This window comes from Macrosteles quadrilineatus, unplaced genomic scaffold (genome assembly GCF_028750875.1).
Source record: "Macrosteles quadrilineatus isolate MER2022 unplaced genomic scaffold, UCM_ALF_1.0 Scaffold_8__2_contigs__length_117827958, whole genome shotgun sequence".
Taxonomy (NCBI): Eukaryota; Metazoa; Arthropoda; class Insecta; order Hemiptera; family Cicadellidae; genus Macrosteles; species Macrosteles quadrilineatus.
Window position 1 is genome coordinate 45,580,994 of NW_026542601.1, and position 24,624 is coordinate 45,605,617.

A 24,624-nucleotide genomic window follows, 5' to 3' on the forward strand; every position below is an offset into this window, starting at 1 on the left:
GAAAACATGTTTTTAAGTTGTGTTTATCCTAAATATGTTATCGCTTTGTCCCAATGACAAAAGGTTGATGTTTTCCTTGTTTAGTGAGTGTTTTACTTATCTTCATAATGAAATATAATAAACCTCCTGTGCTCAGACCAAGATTTTTTCTATGTCGTAAGTTGCATTACACAATACAGTACTGCATTTTATACAACTCATAACCATAGCTTTTATAAGGGTGTCACTTCATTTCAGTGTACCTAGTACAGAATGGAAATATCTGTATACTTCAAACATATTTTCTTGCAAACAGCATATGAAAATTATACTTGGAACAATTATTTACACTTATATTTAAATATATTCTTATAATGTTAAGTATACTTTCTAGTATAAAAAACCATTTTGGTGATTTTAATACTTTTTTAATAGAAACACCATCTTGTAATATGCCAAATGATTTGGATATTCTTGGTATTACTCTCAACTATACATTATTCTCTTTGTTGATCGTAATAGAAATATTAAAAGTTTTAATCTGTTTCTTGGCAATATATATATCATAATTTAAGGCTACAGAATATCTTGAGGTTTAAATAAATATCTTGACTAATGTTGTCATGAAACTTTCCTAGTACAATCTAAACTATTTAATCATAGTACTGATCATATAAATATTGTGTTTTTACTGTTTTTATATTTCATCACGTTTCAAAGCCACAACCCTCCATCAATTTAGAAAGAAAATTGTTTTAAAATATTTGCAGTTTTCAGTTTTCAATTTCATATTAATTTGTATAGCAGACTGTAAAACCACTGTAATACTTTAAGTCACCAGAAAATGACTTTTTCTACAGAAAATCAGAATATCTTATAGTGTTTGCGTTGAAAATCTGACAAAACACCTTGTCCTATATAAATGACTCAAGTAACCTAAAATCATGCAAAAAGCAGTATACGGCTGGACATTATACAGAAACCATGCAGATTTAAAACATTGAGTTTTAATTTACTAACTTTGACTTACTGCATTAAAGCATATTATGTAATGTTAAAATCCAAATTTCATACTTTCAAATAATATTTCAACATGCACTTTAAAATCACAATTACAGCGTAAATTAAAGTATACAATTCCAGAAGTATATGCTTTTTGAATGATCTTATCGTTATATATTAGCTATGTATTGCTTGGTCTTGTGAAGTCCTAGTTACAAACAAGTAGGTAATGGAATAGTTCAAAATTTAACTTTTTTAGTTGTACAACTGTACGCAACTTTTGGCCTTTGTCTTGAGTCACTGTGTTCAATGTGTATTAATTTGTGTGTACTTTTTATACAAATAATTTATGAGGTTTACTTATTCTTGCCTCGTTTTAGAAATATGTTGAAAAACTGAATCATACAGATTATTTATAAGTGAAGTAAACTCCTGTTCTGGTCATGATTGAATGTGAGGCTATGAGTCCTGACGTTGCAGTTAGTATTAGTCGAGATTGCGTACCTGCACAAGCTTTGGGTGCATAAGTCAAGCGTTCATGCGCACAAACACCAAACAGCGTGCCTCCGTCGAGACTTACTTGTGGGCAGTCTCACTGCGTGAAGAAATCAAGCGGGAAGCAACAGATTATCACAAGATGGCTAACAATAACCTGTACACGGGGCTGGAGAGGGGAAGGGAGAAATAAACAAAGCACGAGATTAATTGAAACCAATAATCATGCATTTCTTTTACTCGGTAGCAATAAGATTAATACATAATACTGAACCGACACGTTACAGGCATGAGTGGAGTAGCGTTTTGACGCACATCCGACTCACATAACCTTAATACTCTGCTAAGCAGGTTAAAATATAAATATATAAGACAGCTAGACACTGTGAACAGTGTAACATAAACACAAACGATAAAATATAACGAACCTACGGTACATGGACCAAGCCGATGTAGGTACTTTTGTTAGGTTAAAGATACATTAAGTGTACAACACATCACAAAATACTCTAGAATGTATCATGTCGATTATATACATCTCTTCACACCATTTAGTTTAACGCTATAATGACTATATTTTACCTAATGTTTAAATAACACAGATTTAATCCTTGTCGATGTACTTATAAATGTATGTCGTGTTTAATGTATATGCGAGTGTAAATGTAATCGGTGTTTTAAATTACAACGAGTTTATCGATCGTCCTACATTTAACTTATACACTTGTATGACAATAAATATGGAAAACGGTGCATTTGGACGTGTAAACACAGTTCCGGTGTCGAATGGAAGCAGCCTATGCATGCCATTGCATCGATTGAGAAGGCACTTAACCAGTAAAATGTTAGGTCCGTTCTTTTAGCGCAGCCTCAATCGGCAAACGAAAGAAATCAAACCAAAAGCAAGCAAGACTTTAACTAGTAGCAGAATTATCAAGCATATATCAACACATAGTTTAGCGATATTCATCGAAAGATGATAACAACAACAGGCAACTATTCTAGGTGGAAGGAAATGAAGATATATTTAACACTCAACAAAGTCTACAACAACTAAAGTTTATAAACGACTATTTACGCTAAGTCACTAAATAACTTATATAGTTTACGGTTTAATATTTTTAATAGTGCATTGCACTCTTAAGTGTACATCACTATTGACAATTCCACCGTCGATAGTATTTAAACATAAAAACAATTTACAGAAACAAAACAATAACATAATAATATTTAACAAAATGTCGCTAATACATTACAAGTGTAAGGTCTGACCTTAACTACACTTTGGTTTTGTTTGATTTCTAACATTGCCGCATTGAAGACCGTTTAAAAATCAATTGTTCGATAAATAAATGAGAAATTCACCGGAAAGCGGAGAGCAGTCAGAGTATAAAATTTAGGAGAACACAAAATGCAAGGGGAACAACAACCATGCCACCCTCTTTCAGCCCACTATATTTACATTCGAAGCTGTGAGTGAACAAGCAAAACGATAGTGAATTTTCCAAACCTAAAAGAACGAACCTACAACGCTAATACTACAAAACCTTCAAAAATGCACATGTTAAACTTACAACAAACTAAAAACATAAAACTCGGACACGGTCAAATTTTTCGGAAAAATTATAAGTTCATATTTATCCGCGGGCACTAGCGAACTATAGGAACACTAATATAGACACATCTGACATCGAGGCTAAGATACATTCGATCACAGTGTTCTCAAGTGGTTTTCATTTTTTTGTACGGCTGCAGTTCATCGTCGTTGTTGTTGTTGTTGACTGCGGCCAGCAGGTCGGAGATGAGTGCCGGGGGGGCAGTGGATGTGGAGGGGGGATAGGCTGGTGGGGGTACGGGGGGACGCATAGAGGCTAGAGCAGCCAGGTGGTGATGGGTAAGGTGGGGAGGGGGCTGTTTGTTGAGAGGCACCCCAGTAAAGGCAGCTAGGGGCGCAGTGGTGGGGGGGGCCCGGTACTCACATGACACGGGGACGAACGGCTGCAACAGTTGCTGGTACGTGGCCGAGGGTTGGTACACAGGAACTCCGGACTTGTCCCCGGCCGCTCGCTTGTACGGCACCATTCCGGGGAAGGCCTGCAACGGACATACAACATCAAAGATTATCACACACAGAAACTCGTAAGTTATTGTAAAGTAAAATTGTTTATTATAAACTGTATTTCAGTTAATTAATCTATTTGTAAATTTTAATGTAAATAGACCTAACATGGTGGATGACATGAACAAGTCAACTGGCCAGTAGCGTAGCAAGGCAGAGCCAGGTGCCAGCCTATTGGGGGGGGGGACGTTGAAAAAGTCCATCTTCATTGAGATTGGTAAACATAAGGGTTTAAATTAGAGGCATGCAGTAGCTTGATTTTCAAACCAAGCTAAGCGTATAAGATAAAAGTTCGACTGATCGAGAACTGATTAAAATAAAAACAAGCTGAGCCCAGCATTTATTCTAGGAATACTATCACAATCGCAGAAAGTGTCTGCAAAGATAGCACGGTCTAATTTTAGACCATCGTATATTTATGCGATGTTGCCCCAATCACAGGAGACATTGATAAAGACTCAATGTCCCTTCAACCATAAAATGTTCACGGTTCACGGTAGATGATGATTAAGTACCCGCCATTTTGGAAAATGATCATGATTTCATCAGGATCATACTGGGAATGATCAGATAGTGCTAATAACCTGCTCAATCACCTATTGTAGATACTGTTTAACTAGCATTGAAATTAAGTTTATAGGCTCATGCATTACTGGGAGGGACATTCCATACTCTTCAAGAAACCCGCTTAAAGGCCCTCGCCAAAGCGTACTAAGTAACATCTGCCACAAAACAAAAATACCTTTCTACGCCACTGTTACTGACCCAAAATATATCTCTACCCTTCTAGTATAGTTCTTTTTAAATTTAGTAAAAGTAACTACCAGCATAATCACAACTGACATCTCCTAAGGTGAAGTGGTGTTACTACGTATTCTCCGCCCCTAATAGATATTTGAACATAAAACAATGGATCTGCTAACTACAATAAAATTAGTTTTAAAATATAACCAGTCTTACGTGATGTATGCACAAACATCTGTCATATACCTAAAAGTTAACAGGTTCACTACCTGATGTCACACTACTCTAGGGAATGTGACACCTGACACCTTAGGGAATGTGTTAATTGTATCCACTGATTCACAATATGTTAGCAAGATACAAAACTGTAATAAGGCATTAAAGGCATTTAAGGTACTATAAATAACACATATTTCAGTTGAAACAGCTATTTTTAAAAGAACGCTTTTAAATAGACACCACCTCCTGATCATCAAATTCATAAACCTTTTCCGAATAAAGTTTTAACTCACAATGTTTGTGCATACATTAAACAATTTCAAATCATATGCTCCTTACGACACATCATTGGCAAACTGTAGTAAATACAATCCAATCAGAGATTTAAAAAAAACAATTGAAATAGTCTTTTAATACTTGTACATTCAAAGAAAAGATGAGGATCTCTGGTTGCAATGAAGCTAATAAAATGATTAGAAAAACTCATTCCATTATGTAAAACCTCATGTTTTATAATTTGATATGACAAAGGAACGTATTAGCGTTAAGAAGCGAGTGAGAATGAGAATGTTTTATAAGTGAAATAAATGAAGAAGCTGTGGAGATTATAGCAACCAATGTGAACTTGGATGGTACAAAATGCAAGAAACATTTGCTTACAAATTGGTTAAAAAATAATAATATTATCATGCTAGTATAATAGTATAGCTTGCTTGGGTCACCATTCATAAATTTTAATGATCTGAAGTTAATATGGAACATATTCATCCTGGGGTTTCATCTTAAGGAAAAACATTTAGATGCATATTATGAACTATTGCATAATTTATTGTAATAAATGTGAGAAATGTGAACTATATGATTGCAAGCAATTGTCAAGCCAACCATGAGGTATGTTGTAGAAATAAATTACTAAAAATCCTATACTATAATGTGAGCAAAGTCTGTTTGTCTGCCTTTAATATATATCTCAAAATCCAGCAGAAGGATTTTGATTACATTTTTCAATTAGGGACTTGTAGCCTTAAAAAAATGAAATTGTAAACCACGTACGATAATTTATTCACGATTATAATAATAATTTGTATTAATTAAAAAGCGTTGTAGTTATAATGTTGAATTCACCACCTAATAGAAGACTTGCTTAGTTAATTATACAAGGATAAAAGTGTAAAAGGCTCATGATTTCTTTGTAAATCTCCAGAAACTCGTGTGAGGTTATTTTAATTTTGTAAACCTTATTTTTGGAGCATTGAATTATTTTTTGGGAGTTTTAAGGAGTTTTTTAGGAGATCTTCAAAAACGTTTTCAGACACTGTCATAAGAAAATGGCAAAATAAGAGTTCTACAAGTAAATGGATTCTAAGAAAAGATACAAGATTAATTTTTGGTTTTTGTTTTATAAGATCATACATTAAATTGGATTGTTTTACAGCTCTAGCAGCTAGATATATAAAATATTTAGACCTAAATGAAAATGATACAAAATTAATCTAACAAATTATTCCATAACGTTCTGTTCTGGTTCGGAATTTGAGCTAAAAAAGTATAAATAAAACAAGTAAAAAAAAACTCCTACATTCAAAAGTGCAAGTAAAAGGAAACCAACAAAACCACTTTACAAATCATCATTAGGGGTTGGGTAGTACTTCCAATTTAATAAAAGTATCTAATTAACAAACACTACCAGAAATTCTCTGAAGTTTTCTGAAAGCCAAAGGATATCTGAGGGGACAGCAAAGCGTTCTGCCTTCACTTAGTATATTAACCACACCATGCATACAGTTTACTCTTATAACTTCTCGCTGTTTCAAGTGCCTTTCGAAATAACGATTGTATGAATAAAATTAACCAATACGCTAAAACTATTATGTCCTCCAAAACCGTTGCCAGAGACTTTACTGCCTCGGCATCGACTTTGGCGGAAGAGGAATAACAGAACTTACAAAATTTTCGTAGTAGAAGGAACCGACACTTTTCATGTCCATCTGAAACAGTGAGAACGGCAGCGCGTGAGACAGGGGACCAACCTCACGCCATGTAAACTTGTACAGTCACGAGGTTAACTACGTTACTTCTACCAGCACCTGACGTGACTGTCAAGAACATGGCATGCTACTCATGTGCAAGATTAGTTAGCAGAAAGCCTAGCTCATGCTCACAACCAGAGATCTACTTGCAACATTGGTTTTGAATTACTCAAATTAGTAAGTCAATATTAAAACTGTTGTACTTTAATGAAACTAAACGAAGCGAAATAAAAGTGTATGTCGGCTACAGAATTATAGTAAATAAAGCGTGGTCACATGACAATAGCCAAACGACACATTACTGTGTGAGTGACTAGGCCTACTGGAGCGATAGCCAACTACTAAAGTATTTACTTAAGCTGAAGAATCGACCCGTGACCTCAATCTAGACATTCGATTAGCGGTCATAGGCAGCCAAAACTACAAACACTTACTATAAGAAAGAGACAGAAAAGAGAGGAAAAGAATAGAAAGGTGTGCTAAGCCATGTGACCCTGCTTTGTTCTAAACTAAACGAGTCAAGCAGCTCTCAGATTGTCTTTTGGAAAAACTATCGTTCGACTTAAGTACACTTTACAGAAATTATTCTATTCTAAGACGGCTTCTATTGAAAATAATAAGTGTAACTATTTAAATTGAAAGAAATAAAAAAAAAGCTGTGACTCGTAATAAAATCTAACTTGACACTAAAAAACCCTGATTCTAGCCAGCCTTTTTTTAGAATCAGCCATTTCAAGTTAATAAACGAAATTGCTCAAGTGAAATCACTAACGTAATGTTTGTTTTAAAATCTTAAATGGCTGAAAGTAAAAAATTCACACAGTTCATTACAAATTTGTGACTACAACAATAATTTTACTTCTACCATTAACAAGCCCAAAATTGTTTAGTTATAAGAACAGATTATTATATATTTTTACTATTTCAATGAGTATGGAATAATTCACATTAGTACAAAAATCAATGGGAGCTAAACATCTATTACTAATTTAAAATGTGTATACAAAAAAATCACTATTTTATACAGATTTTTGCTTTTGTTAAATTAACCTAATTGCTACAAATGCAGGTTAAAATTGTTTTAGATTGATTTTTAAAATTCAGTTAAAATAAAATCATCGAGTTTCAATTTAATTAAAGAAATCCAATTTTACAATTCCTGCAAGTGTGATTCAGAATTGATATATTACAAACAAAACAACACGGTGACATGTAGATGATAAACAGCATGCCTGAGATAAAAATATGACTTAATATTAAAATTTTAGAGGGAGTTTGGCCATTTTTCACAGGTTTTAGATAGAGTTTGGTCACTTTCACATAAGTTTTAGAGGGAGTTTCTCCACATCACACAAGTTTTGGAGGGAGTTTGGCCACTTCACCCAAGTTTTATAGGGAATTTTGCCACTTTACAGAAGTTTTAGAGGGAATTTTGTGACCACTTCACACAAGTTTTAGAGGAGGTTTGACCAGTTTATATAAGTTTTAAAGGGGGTGTGACCACTTTCAACAAATTTTAGAGGGGGAGGGCTGGCTAGAACGGTGGTGTGAAGTGCAAAGCAAGATGTACCAGTAGCAGGTCATCACTAGGGTCCCGATGACGTTTCCTTGGCTCAGAGGTTGCGACTGGCAGGCCCAGCACACTCGGCTATTAGTAAGCAGCAAGCCAGGGGGACAGCCAACAAAAAAATAACAGTCAAACAAAATATAATAAAATAGTACCAGTGGAGCATCTGCAGCCTGCAGTGTCAAGTAAACATGCCTGGAATAGAAAGGTTAGGGCCTGGCGCCGCCCGTATGTACACTGTACAGCAACTACCAAGGGGACTTGAACTAACATTTCCTTACTACTGTTGGGTGTGGGATTTGAATAAACATTTCCTAACTACTGTTAGGTGTGAGATTTGAATTAACATTTCATAACAACTGTTAGCTATGAGTTCATATTGTCAATAAAATGTTTACGGCTGAGGGAGGTTTTAAGTACTTTTTCTTAATTCTTACAGCTATAATTAATTGTTTCACAAGTTCTTTTCCCAGTTTTGATGGCAGTTTTTATATTTGTTTACTTTGAATTTTAACCCTGCATCACAACATTGTCACCTAATACTATTGTTCCATCAATACTTACTCGAGCGAACATGTGAGACGTTCAAATATTAGTAATATTTACAACCCTATATGTACACATGCCAGGTTTATTATTCAAATTACGGAGGTTAGCGGTTCAACTTTACTGAGCGGGAACGGCACCAGGGTTCACAATCTACAAACAATTCATGCAACTTGTGACAACGAAAGCCGAGTCGCAAGCAGACTCAGGGAACAATCAACACATTAGTAGAGGCTGAAAACACAATAGATTATAAGTGTATACTGTAGTACCCTTGCTAACAAGCCATCGGCTAGTGTGGCAGTGCAAAGTGATATGTCGGCTACCTAGACCTAGGCTTACGCTACATACTTGCCGTCCCGTCCTGTAGAGCTAGAGAACAAGTTAGGACAGAGAGGACTACTGAGAAGAACACAAATACATTTATCATTCTGAAAACAGAGTCGACCCTTTTGGGAACCAGGAGCCAAACAAAGTGATAAATAACACCGACCTTGCTCTTACTTGCAAAACACACATTGTTATACGGTGTGAGTTACAGTAAACATTTTTGACACTAAAGGTTTGTCTAGCTAAAACTATGGATGGTGCTAGTGGGTAAAGCGATTTACATGCAGAATTGGTTTGGATGAAAACCATTGTTTTTCATAAAAAGTCTTTTATGAGAAGTTTTCTAAAAATAAAAATAAAGTGATGAGATTTTCCAACCTAAATTATCTGTAAGAAACTCAAATAAAAGCGATGAAATTATGTCTTATGGTATAGGTCTTTTAAGTAATAGACCCATTATATATAAACTGTCTTGTTTGACATACACTTTGTATGTAAATAGTAAGATTATTAAATGTATGTTGTATATGACTGGTGCAATCTGTCCTCTTCGTTTCAATTGTATAATTTGTTAATGTTCTTCAATAAAATGTATCTATATAGATCGTAATAAACCAAAGTGAAAAAATGCAAGAAAGAGCAAACCGCAACTGTCACATTGAATAAAATACTAACTCTGAAGGAAAAGAAAATAAATCCCAATGGAATGGAAATTATTAATGTTGACAGTATTTACAATATGTTAGACCATTTCTTTAAGCCGAATATATTTTTTTTTAAAGAAAATCAATGAATGGCTGCAAGGACTAATGAAAAAATAATAAAAACAGCTGGTTCCTAAGAGGGTCAAGGTTAAGCAAGAGTTGATAGAGCTTAGGCTTGTCAGCAGGGTTAGTCTGAGCGGCTCCACCTTCAAATAATCTTTAACTTTCTCAAAATATTGTGAAACTTTTTAACATTCAATTAATTAGGTACTTATTGGATTGAAAATAAATGTAATAAATGTAATCAGGGGATAATCCAAATTTCCCCTGTTTTCATATTCTAACAGAAGGAGCCGCTCAGAGTTGCAGAGAAGAAAATAGAAAAGCATTTTTTGGTGGTGAGCTTCTAAAACACCACCTGATAGCGAAAAGCAACCACTTGGAAAACCACCGGTGAAACATGGGCAAAGAAAACCACTAGAGGAATATAGTTTTTTCAGAAATCGAAACTATTAAAAATCAAACACAAATACTGACTGTGCTAACACCCAAATATTTCCCATAATTCTGCGTGCTACTGGAAACTTTGCCTGGATATGTTATAGGTATTTTGGTAGGCGAAAAAAAAGAATTACATCACAAGATGATGTATAGCTATTTACGTTACAAGTGTAGTAAGAGCGTTTTTACATCATACAGGTGAATATTGTGCAACAAGCGGAAGCAAGTTGCATAATTCACCTAAGTGATGTAAACACGCTCTTAAAAAAAAGTTACTAAACTATATTCATCCTCCTTCTCTCTCTAGTAAGAAATAAGCTACCTAACTCAATACCATCTTTCAATTTCCTTTACCATTTTTAACCACCCTAAGGGTTGAAAGTAAAAAAATACTTAGACTTTTCCAAACGTTGTTGTTTATAAACACCAAGAAGGAAGAATGCTTTCTCAAGGAAGGAATTCTATAAGCAGGTTACGAAAGCAATTATTATTGTACAAAGAATTACCATGACAAAAAAATGTGAAAGATAATTTTGGGGGAAATGTGCTAAAAAATCTCCATATTGTTTGAAGGGCAATGATGAGATGTGCACCCAGATGGGGTTGCTGAGAGAGTTTTCAAAGTGGTTGCTCGGAAAAGGTGAGACTACTCCTACCGAGTGTGCGGCCTTGATATGGGCTTGTAGGTGCAGGGGTGGGTGGAAATAGCGGCAAGGGTCGCGAGAGCATCGCCCCTTGACAGCGTCCATGCAGACAGTGACAGTTCCGTCGGGAGCTGTGGAGCTCGGGTCTGCGGGGTGAGCAAAGCGGCACTCGAGACGTTTGCACGAGCCACGCTGGAACTCGCGACACACCTACGTCCGCCACCACAGCTCAGCCATAACCCCAGCCACAACAGGGCGACTTCAAAGTGGTAAGATCTGGGCCGCGCTCGACAAACGGCAAAATGGGTTGATAACGCATCGATTTACAGTTAGAAAAGGTGTTTTCGTTCGTTAAAACTTAAAGGCTACCGTTATTTACTAAGTGACAAACTTAAGGCAGGTAGAGTAATGAAAGCTGAAATTACTAGATTTTAAGAAAATTAGGCTTTCTGCTATGGGCGAATCCATTAGGGGCTAAATACTTTCCTTTGAGGTGTCATATGTAAACAAATATGAATTTAAGAAGTTGAATGACCAGGTTTTAATTTTACTCTATGTAAAAATTGTTTTTTTTCAAAGAAGTACAGAGTAGTTTTTAATTCAAACTTACCTTATTGTAAAGCTAATTGCAAAAATTCAGCAAGGTCCAGTACATTTTACTGTTTGTTATTACAGTGCAAAACTTTGCTATTCTAGATTGCCCCAAAATACATTTTTACAGTTGAAATATTTCCCACGAAAATGATTCCATACCCCCAAGATATTATTTGAAATCAACCCCTGTTCATATGCCTGGATCCGCCCATGTCTTCTAACAGTTTTGCAAAATCGCCTTTCCCTCCAGCCTTGAAATACAGTTCCGTTATCTTACCAGTTTAAAGCACCCTGAGAACTATTCCCAAAAGTAATGTACATTATCCCAATGAGTTAGTATCAATGACAGTAGTAAGGGAAGTATAAGCATTCCTAATTCTGCACTTTTTGTAAGGGACCAATGCAATTTGACAGCACAATGTCGTAAATCTGGCTTTTTCGGGTAAACATATTTTGTGTTCTTGTAAATTACTTGGTGCCTACTTAGCATTATAACGTAAAGAAAACTTTGTATTATGAAACAGAGTTGTAAATCAAGAACTTATTTTACACTACCACTTTTCTTTTTTTTCAGTAAATCTTTTGCTTTTTGAGTGGTTGTGTCATTTAAATTTGGCTATTAAAATCTCTGTCTCAAAGTTTATTGTTTTTGCAATTATTTGATGGTTCTATTTAATAAATTGAACATTTGTAAACATTTTATAGAGTCTCCTCAAAAGTAATTTCTTAACCAAACTTGTCTATTCTCAAAATGTTGAGCAAATCACAACCTCTTGTAACATTATATCAAAATAGAAAAAAAACTGCAACTTGCAATCAGGTTCAAGTAACTATCTAGGTACTTTAAACGGTTCATAGACAAACCAAGATAAGTATAAAGTACAAACCACCGATAAAACATTATAAATACTGAACATTTTAATCGACTTGTATTGAACGTCCAACAGCAGTGGTGGCTGGCGAGTAGGCGGGGGTTACATTCACTACGGGGAAAGCGATGAAACAGAAAGAGACAGTGTGTATATAGTGCATCAGTACTGAGTAAGATAGAGAGAGCGACATGCTGGTCAGCCAAGGGCCAAGGGTAATAGTCCTCTCTCCTAGACTATGTACAAGGTATTACTTAAACCATGGGGTGGCAAAGGATAAACAAGAAATCAACAAAATAAACAACAAAACACAACAAGCGGCAATTAATAGAAACAAACGAAGAAACTCAATCCACATCCAGGACTACATCCTGCAAAAATCATAACTACAGTCAAATTAGTGATAAGTAAGAAATCATACTAAATACCAAAGGAACAGAACAAAACCAAAAGAAGTTATAAGATAAGAATGAGCTTGAGTTGCTAAAAGTTATGTTTTTCCTTACTCCAGAAAATGTTTACTTTTTGTTGATTTTCAAAGCCATGACACAGAAAACTATTTCACAAAATTTTAACAGAAATTTTTTAAACATTTCACCAATCTTTTCAACACTTATAGTCTGAATTATCGTGAGGACATGCTTTACGATTGAGAAATCCCCTCCAGCAACTTTAGCTCTCAAAACTAAAAGAAACTAAATAGTGGGCAGTCTATCTTCAAAGTTTAGTGGAAGTGTATGAAGTAGGACCTACCTCGAGCCTATCTGACCGAGGCATTTTCTGTTGCGTGACGACCGTCTGCTGGACCATTCCAAGCTGAGTGGCGGGGTCGGGCCCCATCATTGCGGGGATGATGGGGGGAGAGAAGTACGGAGAAAATGTGGAGCCGACCTGCGGCATGCCGAGGTAGGGGTTCGTTGCCTACAGAACACAAAAACTGTTAGCAAACACTTGTAAACAGCTGTTACTCCAATCAGTAGGAACTGCAAGGTATGTGTTTAAGTACCAACAATGAAAACGGATAGTATCAGACCTTAGGACCATGATTTTGATAAAAGAGAATGTGATTGTAATTTTTTGACATTTTTAAAATTGACTCTATTGTTTTGAGGACTAAATAAGGTCTTCCCTTGTTTAACCTCAAAGTTTTAGCTTCAACAAACGTCAAAAAGAGTGGTGAAATATTTAGCAATTCTTTTTTTCACTTTCGAAAATGGCAAACTTAAAGACTCTTTCATTGAAAGAATAATCAAATAACAAACGAACCACAGTTAAAATGTTGTACAAAAAAGTGAGTCTAAGACGTTAATTTTGAAGCCGATAAAGCTCAAAATGACATGTTGTACAAAGCGTATGATACTGTGTTAATATGAGGGTGATTCAAAATACATAAAAGATTCTCTTACAATGCTAAACCACGTAAGTTTTTACGGACAAAAAGATTATCAAAACATTTTAATTTAACATTTTAACAGTATCCAAACATTTTAAAAATTTTATCTTCAGGTCTGATACTCATAGAAAACTTCCAACAGCATATGAACAACAACAAGATAAATATACTTTAGGATAAAATTACATAATGCAATACCAATGTAGTTACAGACAGTTTTGTGAACACATAATACCAAATTGAATCATCATGATAATTAACATCCAAATTCCATTGTTATGACACTATATGCATCAGGTTTGATTATTGCAAGTTAAAGTATTACAAACTAAACAAACAGATACTCAAACATGAAAATTAGTCTTTATAGAGTGAAAGAAGACAAACTAATATTATTGAGATCCTAAATGTTAAGCAAAATAATGACACTTGAGACTGTGATAGTCATGCTTTAAGCCAAGCTCTAAGTGGTAACTATTAAAAGCATTCATGCAACCATAGTTAAATTGTGAGAATTACCTACTTTATGGTGAACAAGTTATAATTTACTTTATATTCTGAGGTTTGTCTCACATTAAATTTGTTTCAGAATAAACTTCATTATATAAAAGCCGATGTTATATAAATTTTTTAACATATTTATATAAACAATTTTTAAACATTTTCCTACAAAATAGTTTTTCAAACTAAATAATTATAACATCAGGTTGAATTTAATACTGAGACATAAAAAAAATAATAAATTTTCCATAAATGTTATACCAATCAATATAAAAAAAATTATAAAAACTGAAAAAAAGATTTGTACACTACATTTATTTATTTCACTCTAAACATACTTTACAATAGTTCTATACATGCTAAGTGTAATAAGCTAGGAAAAGTGTATTATTGCATTAGTCATTAGACTTCAACAAATAAGACTATAAAGTGATCAATCAGAAAATTGATTTTATATTAAACAAGCTGAGAAAAAAAACTTTTACAGATTGGAGAATAGGAAATTTAAGTTTAATTTTCAAACTTTAGAGGGATAAAAAAACAAATTCAGCACTAAATAATAGGCATTCTTTACCTAGGCCTACTTTAAACATGAATTGTTTATAGACCAACTTAAAAGATTAGTTTGCTTGAATCTACATTGATTTAATGTGAAACTACAAGCACTTTTGTAGATTTTCATTAAATATCGAAGAAAATATGTCATATTGACTTTCTGCTTACCATATAATTGTCTGTTATGAATATGTTATACAGACTGTTGGTAGGATATGTACTCACAATCACTTGCTAAGAGGTTCTATGATACAATAGTAATACACTAAACAGTAAACAATTTTTTTTATTGTAACCCTCATTGTAGAACAATTCAGTGAGGAATAGTTTTAAGGCCAAATTTGGAGAGCAAGCAGTCAGCACTCAAAGTAATAAAAAATTTTATTGGTCCCAGGTTTAGGTCTTATTGTGGAAACTACTGTAATAGCTTTTTCCTTATATGTGATATTCGCTGCAACACTACAAGTTATTGTTTTCATAGGGTCCTAAGCAATATATGTGATAACATGATCTAGATTTTTGAATATAAGAGAATTATTTTACCGAGAAACAGATTTTAGTATTTAAAAAGTTAATAGTTAGCTGAAGCTTATTTTAAGGCTTGAAGAAAAGGAACAATTGAAAAGCAGGTGTGGAAAGAAAACCATGTCGGAATAAGACCTCCTGGGCGCCCCAAAAAGAGGTTGAGAGATGAAGTGTCCAAAGATATGAGGAATGTGGGAATCATTGGATTAAGAGTAATAAGAAAAAGAACCACCCTGTTGTATTTTTTGGACAAACGTCAACGTAAGAATCACAGATCAGGAGGAACTTAAACCTTAGTGAATACATAAAAGGGTAGTTTTTTGTCAGAATAGGTGAGAGAAATGTTAAAACTGGGTAGTATTACAATCTCCATTGGAATTGTCTACTTCTCGTAGATAACAAAAAACTCTCAATTTCGACAAAAATTAAAAAAATTTCCAAAATTAAGCCGGGTTTTCCTAGGCGCGGAAGCGGAGCGCGGACACCTCTTGTCTTAGGTAAGTTGTATTGTTTTCCTAGAAGTGGAGCAAAATGCCATGTTAATCGCTTCTCCGCTCTCCGCGCTCCTCTTCCGCGTCTAGGAAAACCCGGATTTAAGTAAGTTAAATGTACGAAATTATAGCTTCCAAATCATTCTTTTTGTCGTACAATTTCTCTAAACATAATCGCAAATTTAGTGGCTTTTAACAGTACATATACAACAAATGATTCTCATTCTAAATTAGAATGGTTGTTGGCAGGGCCAGGGGTGCAAGAGGTTTTAGGTTTGTTGAGGGCCCCCACGATGTAGGTGGAGGGGCATGATTATCTCCCATAGCGGGCCTGGTTGTTGGTACCCTTAGCAAGTGACTGCAAGTCTGTAGAGAAAGGCAGGTGTATTAGCATGCTTAGTTACTACTGTACCATCAGGCCTAACTGAGGCTGCCCAAAAGTCAGTGCTGGGGTGGGGATCTGGAACTTGCCTCCGACCTCACAAAACAGAACACAACAAATAAGAGATCTCGCCACACACATCAAACTAAATAAACAAAAAAAACAACCAAAAATAAGACAACACCACATCCGTCTACTGGTTAATATCAGCCAAGTAAATCTGAAGCCATACAGTAACTAAGCAATACATATTGGTAAGCTGACTACTGTAAAATGGGACAGAAACTGACTGGTGTAATATGTAATATGTGTAGTGATTTACTTAAATACTACAACCTTTAGTGATAACTCGTTTTGTACAGTGAAAAAATCATGTTATTACTTTAGTTGGATGGTTAAATATTTGTTAATTTGTTATGATAAGACTTGAAGTATCAAAAGAGTTTGAACAAGAAACTTGTATGTTGAGACAGAAACAGTTTTGTAAACAACATAATAAACTATGATGGTAAACATTTATAAAAATTTTGACAAACTCTTGAAACGACTAGAATTATGAAAATATTTAGAGAAAGTATTTTCAACACATATAACCAACCAATCAATGTCCCTACTAATAAAATATTCTCTAGTACAGGATTAGAAGTCACAGATTGTTAAATAAAAACTCTATAAAACTTTTAGGTACAACACATTTAGAATTGGAGCTGTTATGACCAAGGCATTTATTTCACAATTATTATGTCATAAGTTATACCTATAGATATATCTTTACAAATCTTCATTTTTTATTCAAAAGACAACTGTTTGAAAATGAAAAGACCATTTTAAAACTAAAAACTAATAAAATAAAACAAAATATCATCAGGCTAGGTGAAGACATGTGCTTTGAAAATAAAGCAGGTTTCATGCAAGGGACTACTTCCACTTAGAGGGTCAATAATGTAAATCACTAACCATTAACAAACAGTGTGAATATAAAACATGAAAGTTAGATAGTCTATTTTAAAATTGATAAAAAAACAATTATTGGATGTAAAATTAGTGGTAAATATCAGCAGCCATTGTTGTAAATAAGGAAAACATGGGTGACAAAAAAGGTCAGATCATAAAAGTTTTTTTTTATTTTATTCCTCTTAGAGTAACTTTTATTTATCTAAGGTAAAATACTTTAACATGTTTATTTTACTAAAATATCTTGTAAGTTTGATTTTAAAATGAAATTCAAGACTCAGTTCACTAATTGAAATAGTTTTAAATCATTGTAATAGTAAAAATCAGGAGGACATTAGATTTAAGATTTGTTAACAAAAACACAATTTATTTTTGATGAATTTGTTTAAAAACCCATGAGGAATAAAAAAAAAAATAATTTTTTCAAACCTTGCAATGCAATTACTGTACTCAAAAGTAGTCTGTATTTTCCAAGTTTAACTCTTTTTTCCAATCAAACAAACATCAATCGTGTTTGATGCTGGTGGCAATACAGTAAACATGTTGATAACTTCCTTTACACACGAGTGGTTGAAGTTATTAATATAGTGTAAGATATACTGTGTGATGTTCATCAACCTGTGTGATGTTCATCTTTGAAAACACACAAATTCACAGAGTCCTTGTATTGCACTTGACATTTTACAAACTTGGTTCTGTGTTGCTAGGACGGTTTTGACCATTTACCTCTGAATTAATTACAACTTACTGACATTAAAAAAAAAAATTCCTATAGGGAAGTAGCTATTATCGTAGGTGGCACGGTAGGTAAGACCTGGAGACGGAACTGATATGTGATGTGGAAAGCGAAAAGGGACCTCTTGTCGGAGATGCAAAATTTTCAGTACGGCCGATATAAGTAATAATAAGTAATAAGGTCAAAAATATCAAATTTTGGGTTTTTATCGATTGTTATACCTTATTTAACATAGAACATGACAGTATCGGTTAAAATCTCAAATTGAAGATGCAAAAGGTCAAAATAAATATTTTTTTAGCCTCTGCACGGTCTGAGAAAAGGTACCTCTTGTCGCTCAATGTTATTTCGCCATAACGACAAGAGGTCCCATTTCTAATATTCCCTCTTTAAACAGATTTTAGTCCAAAAAATGAATTGTCCTGCATTCTAGTGGAAATGTAGAGAACTACAACAAAGTTCAGTTCACGAAGAACAAAATAACTCACAACTTTTGCGGTCCCGACAAGAGGTACCTTTTCTTATCTTATGGCGAAATAACATAGGGCCGACAAGAGGTCCCTTTTCTGAAAGGAATTTTTACGACATGCTTCAATAAAACAATTATTTAAATGAAAGCTATTGCGAGTTAAGAAATTAATTTGTATTTCTTTCAAAGAGGACATTATAAGCTTTCTTTTGATACCAAAACTGTTTCTTGAATACGAAAAACACCGGTTTTATGCGTATTTGAAATTTTCAAAACAGTTTTTCTCAAAATGACCCTTTTCCATAACAAAATTTCAAAGTCCTTAACAAAAAAAATCATATATGCGTGGGACTTGCACCAATTGATTCGGAATTTAATAAGGAATTTAAATATATACATAACTCAAAATCGAAAATTCCCGACAAGTGGTCCCTATTCGCTTTCCACATCACATATACTTTTTCATTTTGGTGTCCCTAGAGGCCAAAAACACTATTCGTTCAAATTGTTATATATGTTTACGCCCGTGAACGCGATAACTTGGGTAATTTTTCTCCGATTTTGATGAAATTTTGTTTGAAGGTGTAAGGTAGGATAAACTTAAATGAGTTCGCAAACCAGCATGATCGGACCATGGGAACAGGGGTTTACGGGGTTTTTTTTTGGTAAAAAATGGTTTTTCTCATTTTTGACCCTCAAAACACAAAATTTCACAATTAATCTCTAGACCATTTTAAAGAGCTTAAAAAAACAAATAATTTAATATACCAAAGTGTTTTTGTACGCTTATTGGTTTTGGAGAAAATTTAAAAAATTGCAAATTTAAAATTCCCATGTTATTCTTTTGGAAAATATTGTAAAATGTTGTAGTTTGCTTGTTTATGGAAATATTTTGATCAAACTTGGCAAATTTATTTATTTTATAGTAAGCTACTAATGTTTTAGTAAAAGCCACACTTAATTAGCCTCCTTGTAGCAGCAAACCTAGGTACTCGTTCAATTCGGGCAAATGGAAATTCGCTTAGTCTGCAGGTTTGCTGCGGCGGGGTATTTTACTGTAAAGTTGACACCTGTTTTAGATTTAAAATGGACTTAGTTGAATTGAGTTACCAACAGAGTACGCTGATGAAAATTGCTGATTTCTGTTCGATTTCCTTTGTTGTTGTTACCTGTGTTATTGAGTAGATAGGATGTTTGTGTTACCCTATGCATTTCACCAGCTTGTGTGGAATCCTCAGGGATATAGGTTATCTTTTTATCTACTCAAAATCATAGGCAACAAAGGTAATCTGGTAAAATTCTAGTTCTTGAAACTGGTATAGCAAAAAATATATGCTGATTTCTGTTGAACCCGCCATCTTTCCAACCAAGTCAAACTGATAAGCTAAAACATCTTTTATTTGACATCAACTATCTCAATAACAGAAAATGAGGGGGAAAATATATTGTAGTGCCCTGTGAATAGATCATTAAATTAAGTTCCTTGACTTTTTTTGTAAAAAATTGGCTTCATCTGATCGATTATGGGATGTCTACTTCAATACCAAAAAGTAAATGACAACATATCCTAGTGGAAGCAGACCCAGTCTAGGCTACAAGACTGACATACCACGGTAGGCACCTGTCCCGGAACTAGAGACTGTCCCGGCGTTAGACCCATTTGCTGCATCAGCGCATTCTTCAGCGCGAGGTGATTCCTCCCGTTGATCAGCAGCTGATCCTTGAGATGTTGAGGTGGATGGAAGTACTTGCATGGTGGCTTGTCCCGGTTACACCGGCCCTGGAACAAAACAGACTACGTCAGGCTTCCAGCAGAAAATAATGTGACATATTAAATACTAGTGAGTGATGATAGTCAGACACTGAAGCTTTGCTGGAGTGGAGAATAGTTATTTGTGCAACTAGTGAGAAAAACCATAATTTGTTACCATAATTTATGAAGAAACATAACCTATTTTTGCACAGTGATTTTTTAATTTAACATTTAATTTGAAGTGACAAATACAACAGTACAACAGCTGACCAGCTGATTTACAGCCAGTGCTGCCAACGTATTTTGCGCGCATACGACGTTGCCTGCATGTTACCATTGACTATATAACACTACTGTAGGAAAAGATCTGACCTTTACACTCGCCATGACGCTGGCTTGATCATTTGCAAAAACCTGTCATGAACCAATCTCGGATGATAAAGACGGACACTGAAGCTTTGCTGGAGAAAGATCAGACCTTCACACTCGCCATGACGCTGGCTTGATCATTTGCAAAAACCTGTCATGAACCAATCTCGGATGATAAAGACGACACTGAAGCTTTGCTGGAGAAAGATCTGACCTTCACACTCGCCATGACGCTGGCTTGATCATTTGCAAAAACCTGTCATGAACCAATCTCGGATGATAAAGACGACACTGAAGCTTTGCTGGAGAAAGATCGGACCTTCACACTCGCCATGACGCTGGCTTGATCATTTGCAAAAACCTGTCATGAACCAATCTCGGATGATAAAGACGACACTGAAGCTTTGCTGGAGAAAGATCGGACCTTCACACTCGCCATGACGCTGGCTTGATCATTTGCAAAAACCTGTCATGAACCAATCTCGGATGATAAAGACGACACTGAAGCTTTGCTGGAGAAAGATCTGACCTTCACACTCGCCATGACGCTGGCTTGATCATTTGCAAAAACCTGTCATGAACCAATCTCGGATGATAAAGACGACACTGAAGCTTTGCTGGAGAAAGATCGGACCTTCACACTCGCCATGACGCTGGCTTGATCATTTGCAAAAACAAAAACCTCTCATGAACCAATCTCGGATGATAAAGACGACACTGAAGCTTTGCTGGAGAAAGATCTGACCTTCACACTCGCCATGACGCTGGCTTGATCATTTGCAAAAACCTGTCATGAACCAATCTCGGATGATAAAGACGGACACTGAAGCTTTGCTGGAGAAAGATCGGACCTTCACACTCGCCATGACGCTGGCTTGATCATTTGCAAAAACAAAAACCTCTCATGAACCAATCTCGGATGATAAAGACGACACTGAAGCTTTGCTGGAGAAAGATCTGACCTTCACACTCGCCATGACGCTGGCTTGATCATTTGCAAAAACCTCTCATGAACCAATCTCGGATGATAAAGACGACACTGAAGCTTTGCTGGAGAAAGATCTGACCTTTACACTCGCCATGACGCTGGCTTGATCATTTGCAAAAACCTGTCATGAACCAATCTCGGATGATAAAGACGGACACTGAAGCTTTGCTGGAGAAAGATCGGACCTTCACACTCGCCATGACGCTGGCTTGATCATTTGCAAAAACAAAAACCTCTCATGAACCAATCTCGGATGATAAAGACGACACTGAAGCTTTGCTGGAGAAAGATCTGACCTTCACACTCGCCATGACGCTGGCTTGATCATTTGCAAAAACCTCTCATGAACCAATCTCGGATGATAAAGACGACACTGAAGCTTTGCTGGAGAAAGATCAGACCTTCACACTCGCCATAACGCTGGCTTGATCATTTGCAAAAACCTCTCATGAACCAATCTCGGATGATAAAGACGACACTGAAGCTTTGCTGGAGAAAGATCTGACCTTCACACTCGCCATGACGCTGGCTTGATCATTTGCAAAAACCTCTCATGAACCAATCTCGGATGATAAAGACGACACTGAAGCTTTGCTGGAGAAAGATCAGACCTTCACACTCGCCATAACGCTGGCTTGATCATTTGCAAAAACCTCTCATGAACCAATCTCGGATGATAAAGACGACACTGAAGCTTTGCTGGAGAAAGATCTGACCTTCACACTCGCCATGACGCTGGCTTGATCATTTGCAAAAACAAAAACCTCTCATGAACCAATCTCGGATGATAAACACGACACTGAAGCTTTGCTGGAGAAAGATCAGACCTTCACACTCGCCATAACGCTGGCTTGATCATTTGCAAAAACCTCTCATGAACCAATCTCGGATGATAAAGACGACACTGAAGCTTTGCTGGAGAAAGATCAGACCTTCACACTCGCCATAACGCTGGCTTGATCATTTGCAAAAACCTCTCATGAACCAATCTCGGATGATAAAGACGACACTGAAGCTTTGCTGGAGAAAGATCAGACCTTCACACTCGCCATGACGCTGGCTTGATCATTTGCAAAAACCTCTCATGAACCAATCTCGGATGATAAAGACGACACTGAAGCTTTGCTGGAGAAAGATCTGACCTTCACACTCGCCATGACGCTGGCTTGATCATTTGCAAAAACCTCTCATGAACCAATCTCGGATGATAAAGACGACACTGAAGCTTTGCTGGAGAAAGATCAGACCTTCACACTCGCCATAACGCTGGCTTGATCATTTGCAAAAACCTCTCATGAACCAATCTCGGATGATAAAGACGACACTGAAGCTTTGCTGGAGAAAGATCAGACCTTCACACTCGCCATAACGCTGGCTTGATCATTTGCAAAAACCTGTCATGAACCAATCTCGGATGATAAAGACGACACTGAAGCTTTGCTGGAGAAAGATCTGACCTTCACACTCGCCATGACGCTGGCTTGATCATTTGCAAAAACCTCTCATGAACCAATCTCGGATGATAAAGACGACACTGAAGCTTTGCTGGAGAAAGATCTGACCTTCACACTCGCCATGACGCTGGCTTGATCATTTGCAAAAACCTCTCATGAACCAATCTCGGATGATAAAGACGACACTGAAGCTTTGCTGGAGAAAGATCAGACCTTCACACTCGCCATAACGCTGGCTTGATCATTTGCAAAAACCTGTCATGAACCAATCTCGGATGATAAAGACGACACTGAAGCTTTGCTGGAGAAAGATCTGACCTTCACACTCGCCATGACGCTGGCTTGATCATTTGCAAAAACCTCTCATGAACCAATCTCGGATGATAAAGACGACACTGAAGCTTTGCTGGAGAAAGATCTGACCTTCACACTCGCCATGACGCTGGCTTGATCATTTGCAAAAACCTCTCATGAACCAATCTCGGATGATAAAGACGACACTGAAGCTTTGCTGGAGAAAGATCAGACCTTCACACTCGCCATAACGCTGGCTTGATCATTTGCAAAAACCTCTCATGAACCAATCTCGGATGATAAAGACGACACTGAAGCTTTGCTGGAGAAAGATCTGACCTTCACACTCGCCATGACGCTGGCTTGATCATTTGCAAAAACCTCTCATGAACCAATCTCGGATGATAAAGACGACACTGAAGCTTTGCTGGAGAAAGATCTGACCTTCACACTCGCCATGACGCTGGCTTGATCATTTGCAAAAACCTCTCATGAACCAATCTCGGATGATAAAGACGACACTGAAGCTTTGCTGGAGAAAGATCAGACCTTCACACTCGCCATGACGCTGGCTTGATCATTTGCAAAAACCTCTCATGAACCAATCTCGGACGATAAAGACGACACTGAAGCTTTGCTGGAGAATGGTCAGACCCTCAAACTTGAAACAACACTTAATCGATTGCAAAATTAACTTTTTTATGAGAAATTCTTTTAATTCGTTGTCTATTATTATTAATAATAAAATCAGACTAATATATTATATAATATATTTCAGATCAACTCGTTTTCTTTGTGTTTGTGTGTTTTGCAGAGTGAGTATAGGGAAAAGTGTGATGCTAATTGTAGCATCTATTCTAACTACAAGTGGATTGCTTCCTAAGCGTAATTGATCAGAAATGTTACTTTTCCATAGGAAAAAAAGTTTTCAGAGATTGTATTTCAGTATGAGGTTCTGTAGAAACTAAAAGCAGCGTCAAAAACAAAAGAAGAACTTTGAACATAAATGAAAAAGTATACATGCTTTATCAGCCTTGAGGCCAGAGGAGTATTAGGGTAGCATGGAGAAAAATGCTACAACTTTAAGTATAAGGAAATGTCCCAACTGGAAAAATGAGCAAATTATGGCATTTTTATGCAAAAATAAAAATATTACTTTTGCTTATATTTGTTTTACTGATACCTTCAACAATATTTAAGAAAATTAAAGACTTGGAAATTTAAACACAAGTAGTAAAAGCCACAATCCCAGAAACATCTGAAAAACTTTTCACGAAGGGAACATGGAACACGTTTACATGAAGCCATAACATAAGCGAGAGAATATTTCTGCTCAGGTAAGGGTTGTAGGGTGGTGAGGGGGTGAGGGGGGTCTCTAGGGGGCACTAACTGTAATGGTGCTACACAATGATTTATG

General features: G+C 35.9%; 1 protein-coding gene across 13 annotated transcripts in view; it reads right to left on the reverse strand.

The window, feature by feature from the left end:
- LOC129000094 (protein muscleblind-like) overlaps positions 1-24,624 on the reverse strand; it is a 596,156-nt gene that overhangs the window by 7,470 nt on the left and 564,062 nt on the right. For 4 of the 13 annotated variants that reach the window (XR_008491337.1, XM_054426978.1, XM_054426980.1 and 1 more), the window contains exons 3-8: positions 19,959-20,129; positions 16,221-16,286; positions 13,097-13,264; positions 8,159-8,236; positions 6,505-6,546; positions 3,456-3,570 (exon numbers count right to left, since the gene is read on the reverse strand). Coding sequence is in view for 12 of the 13 variants with exons in the window: in XM_054426978.1 (XP_054282953.1) it covers positions 3,456-3,570; positions 6,505-6,546; positions 8,159-8,236; positions 13,097-13,264; positions 16,221-16,286; positions 19,959-20,129 (640 nt within the window). In the remaining variant the exon portion in view is untranslated. Of the gene's footprint in view, positions 1-1,682; positions 3,571-6,504; positions 6,547-8,158; positions 8,237-10,682; positions 11,091-13,096; positions 13,265-16,220; positions 16,287-19,958; positions 20,130-24,624 lie in introns of those variants that run through there. The other 9 variants (XM_054426972.1, XM_054426973.1, XM_054426982.1 and 6 more) reach the window with 8 other exon arrangements.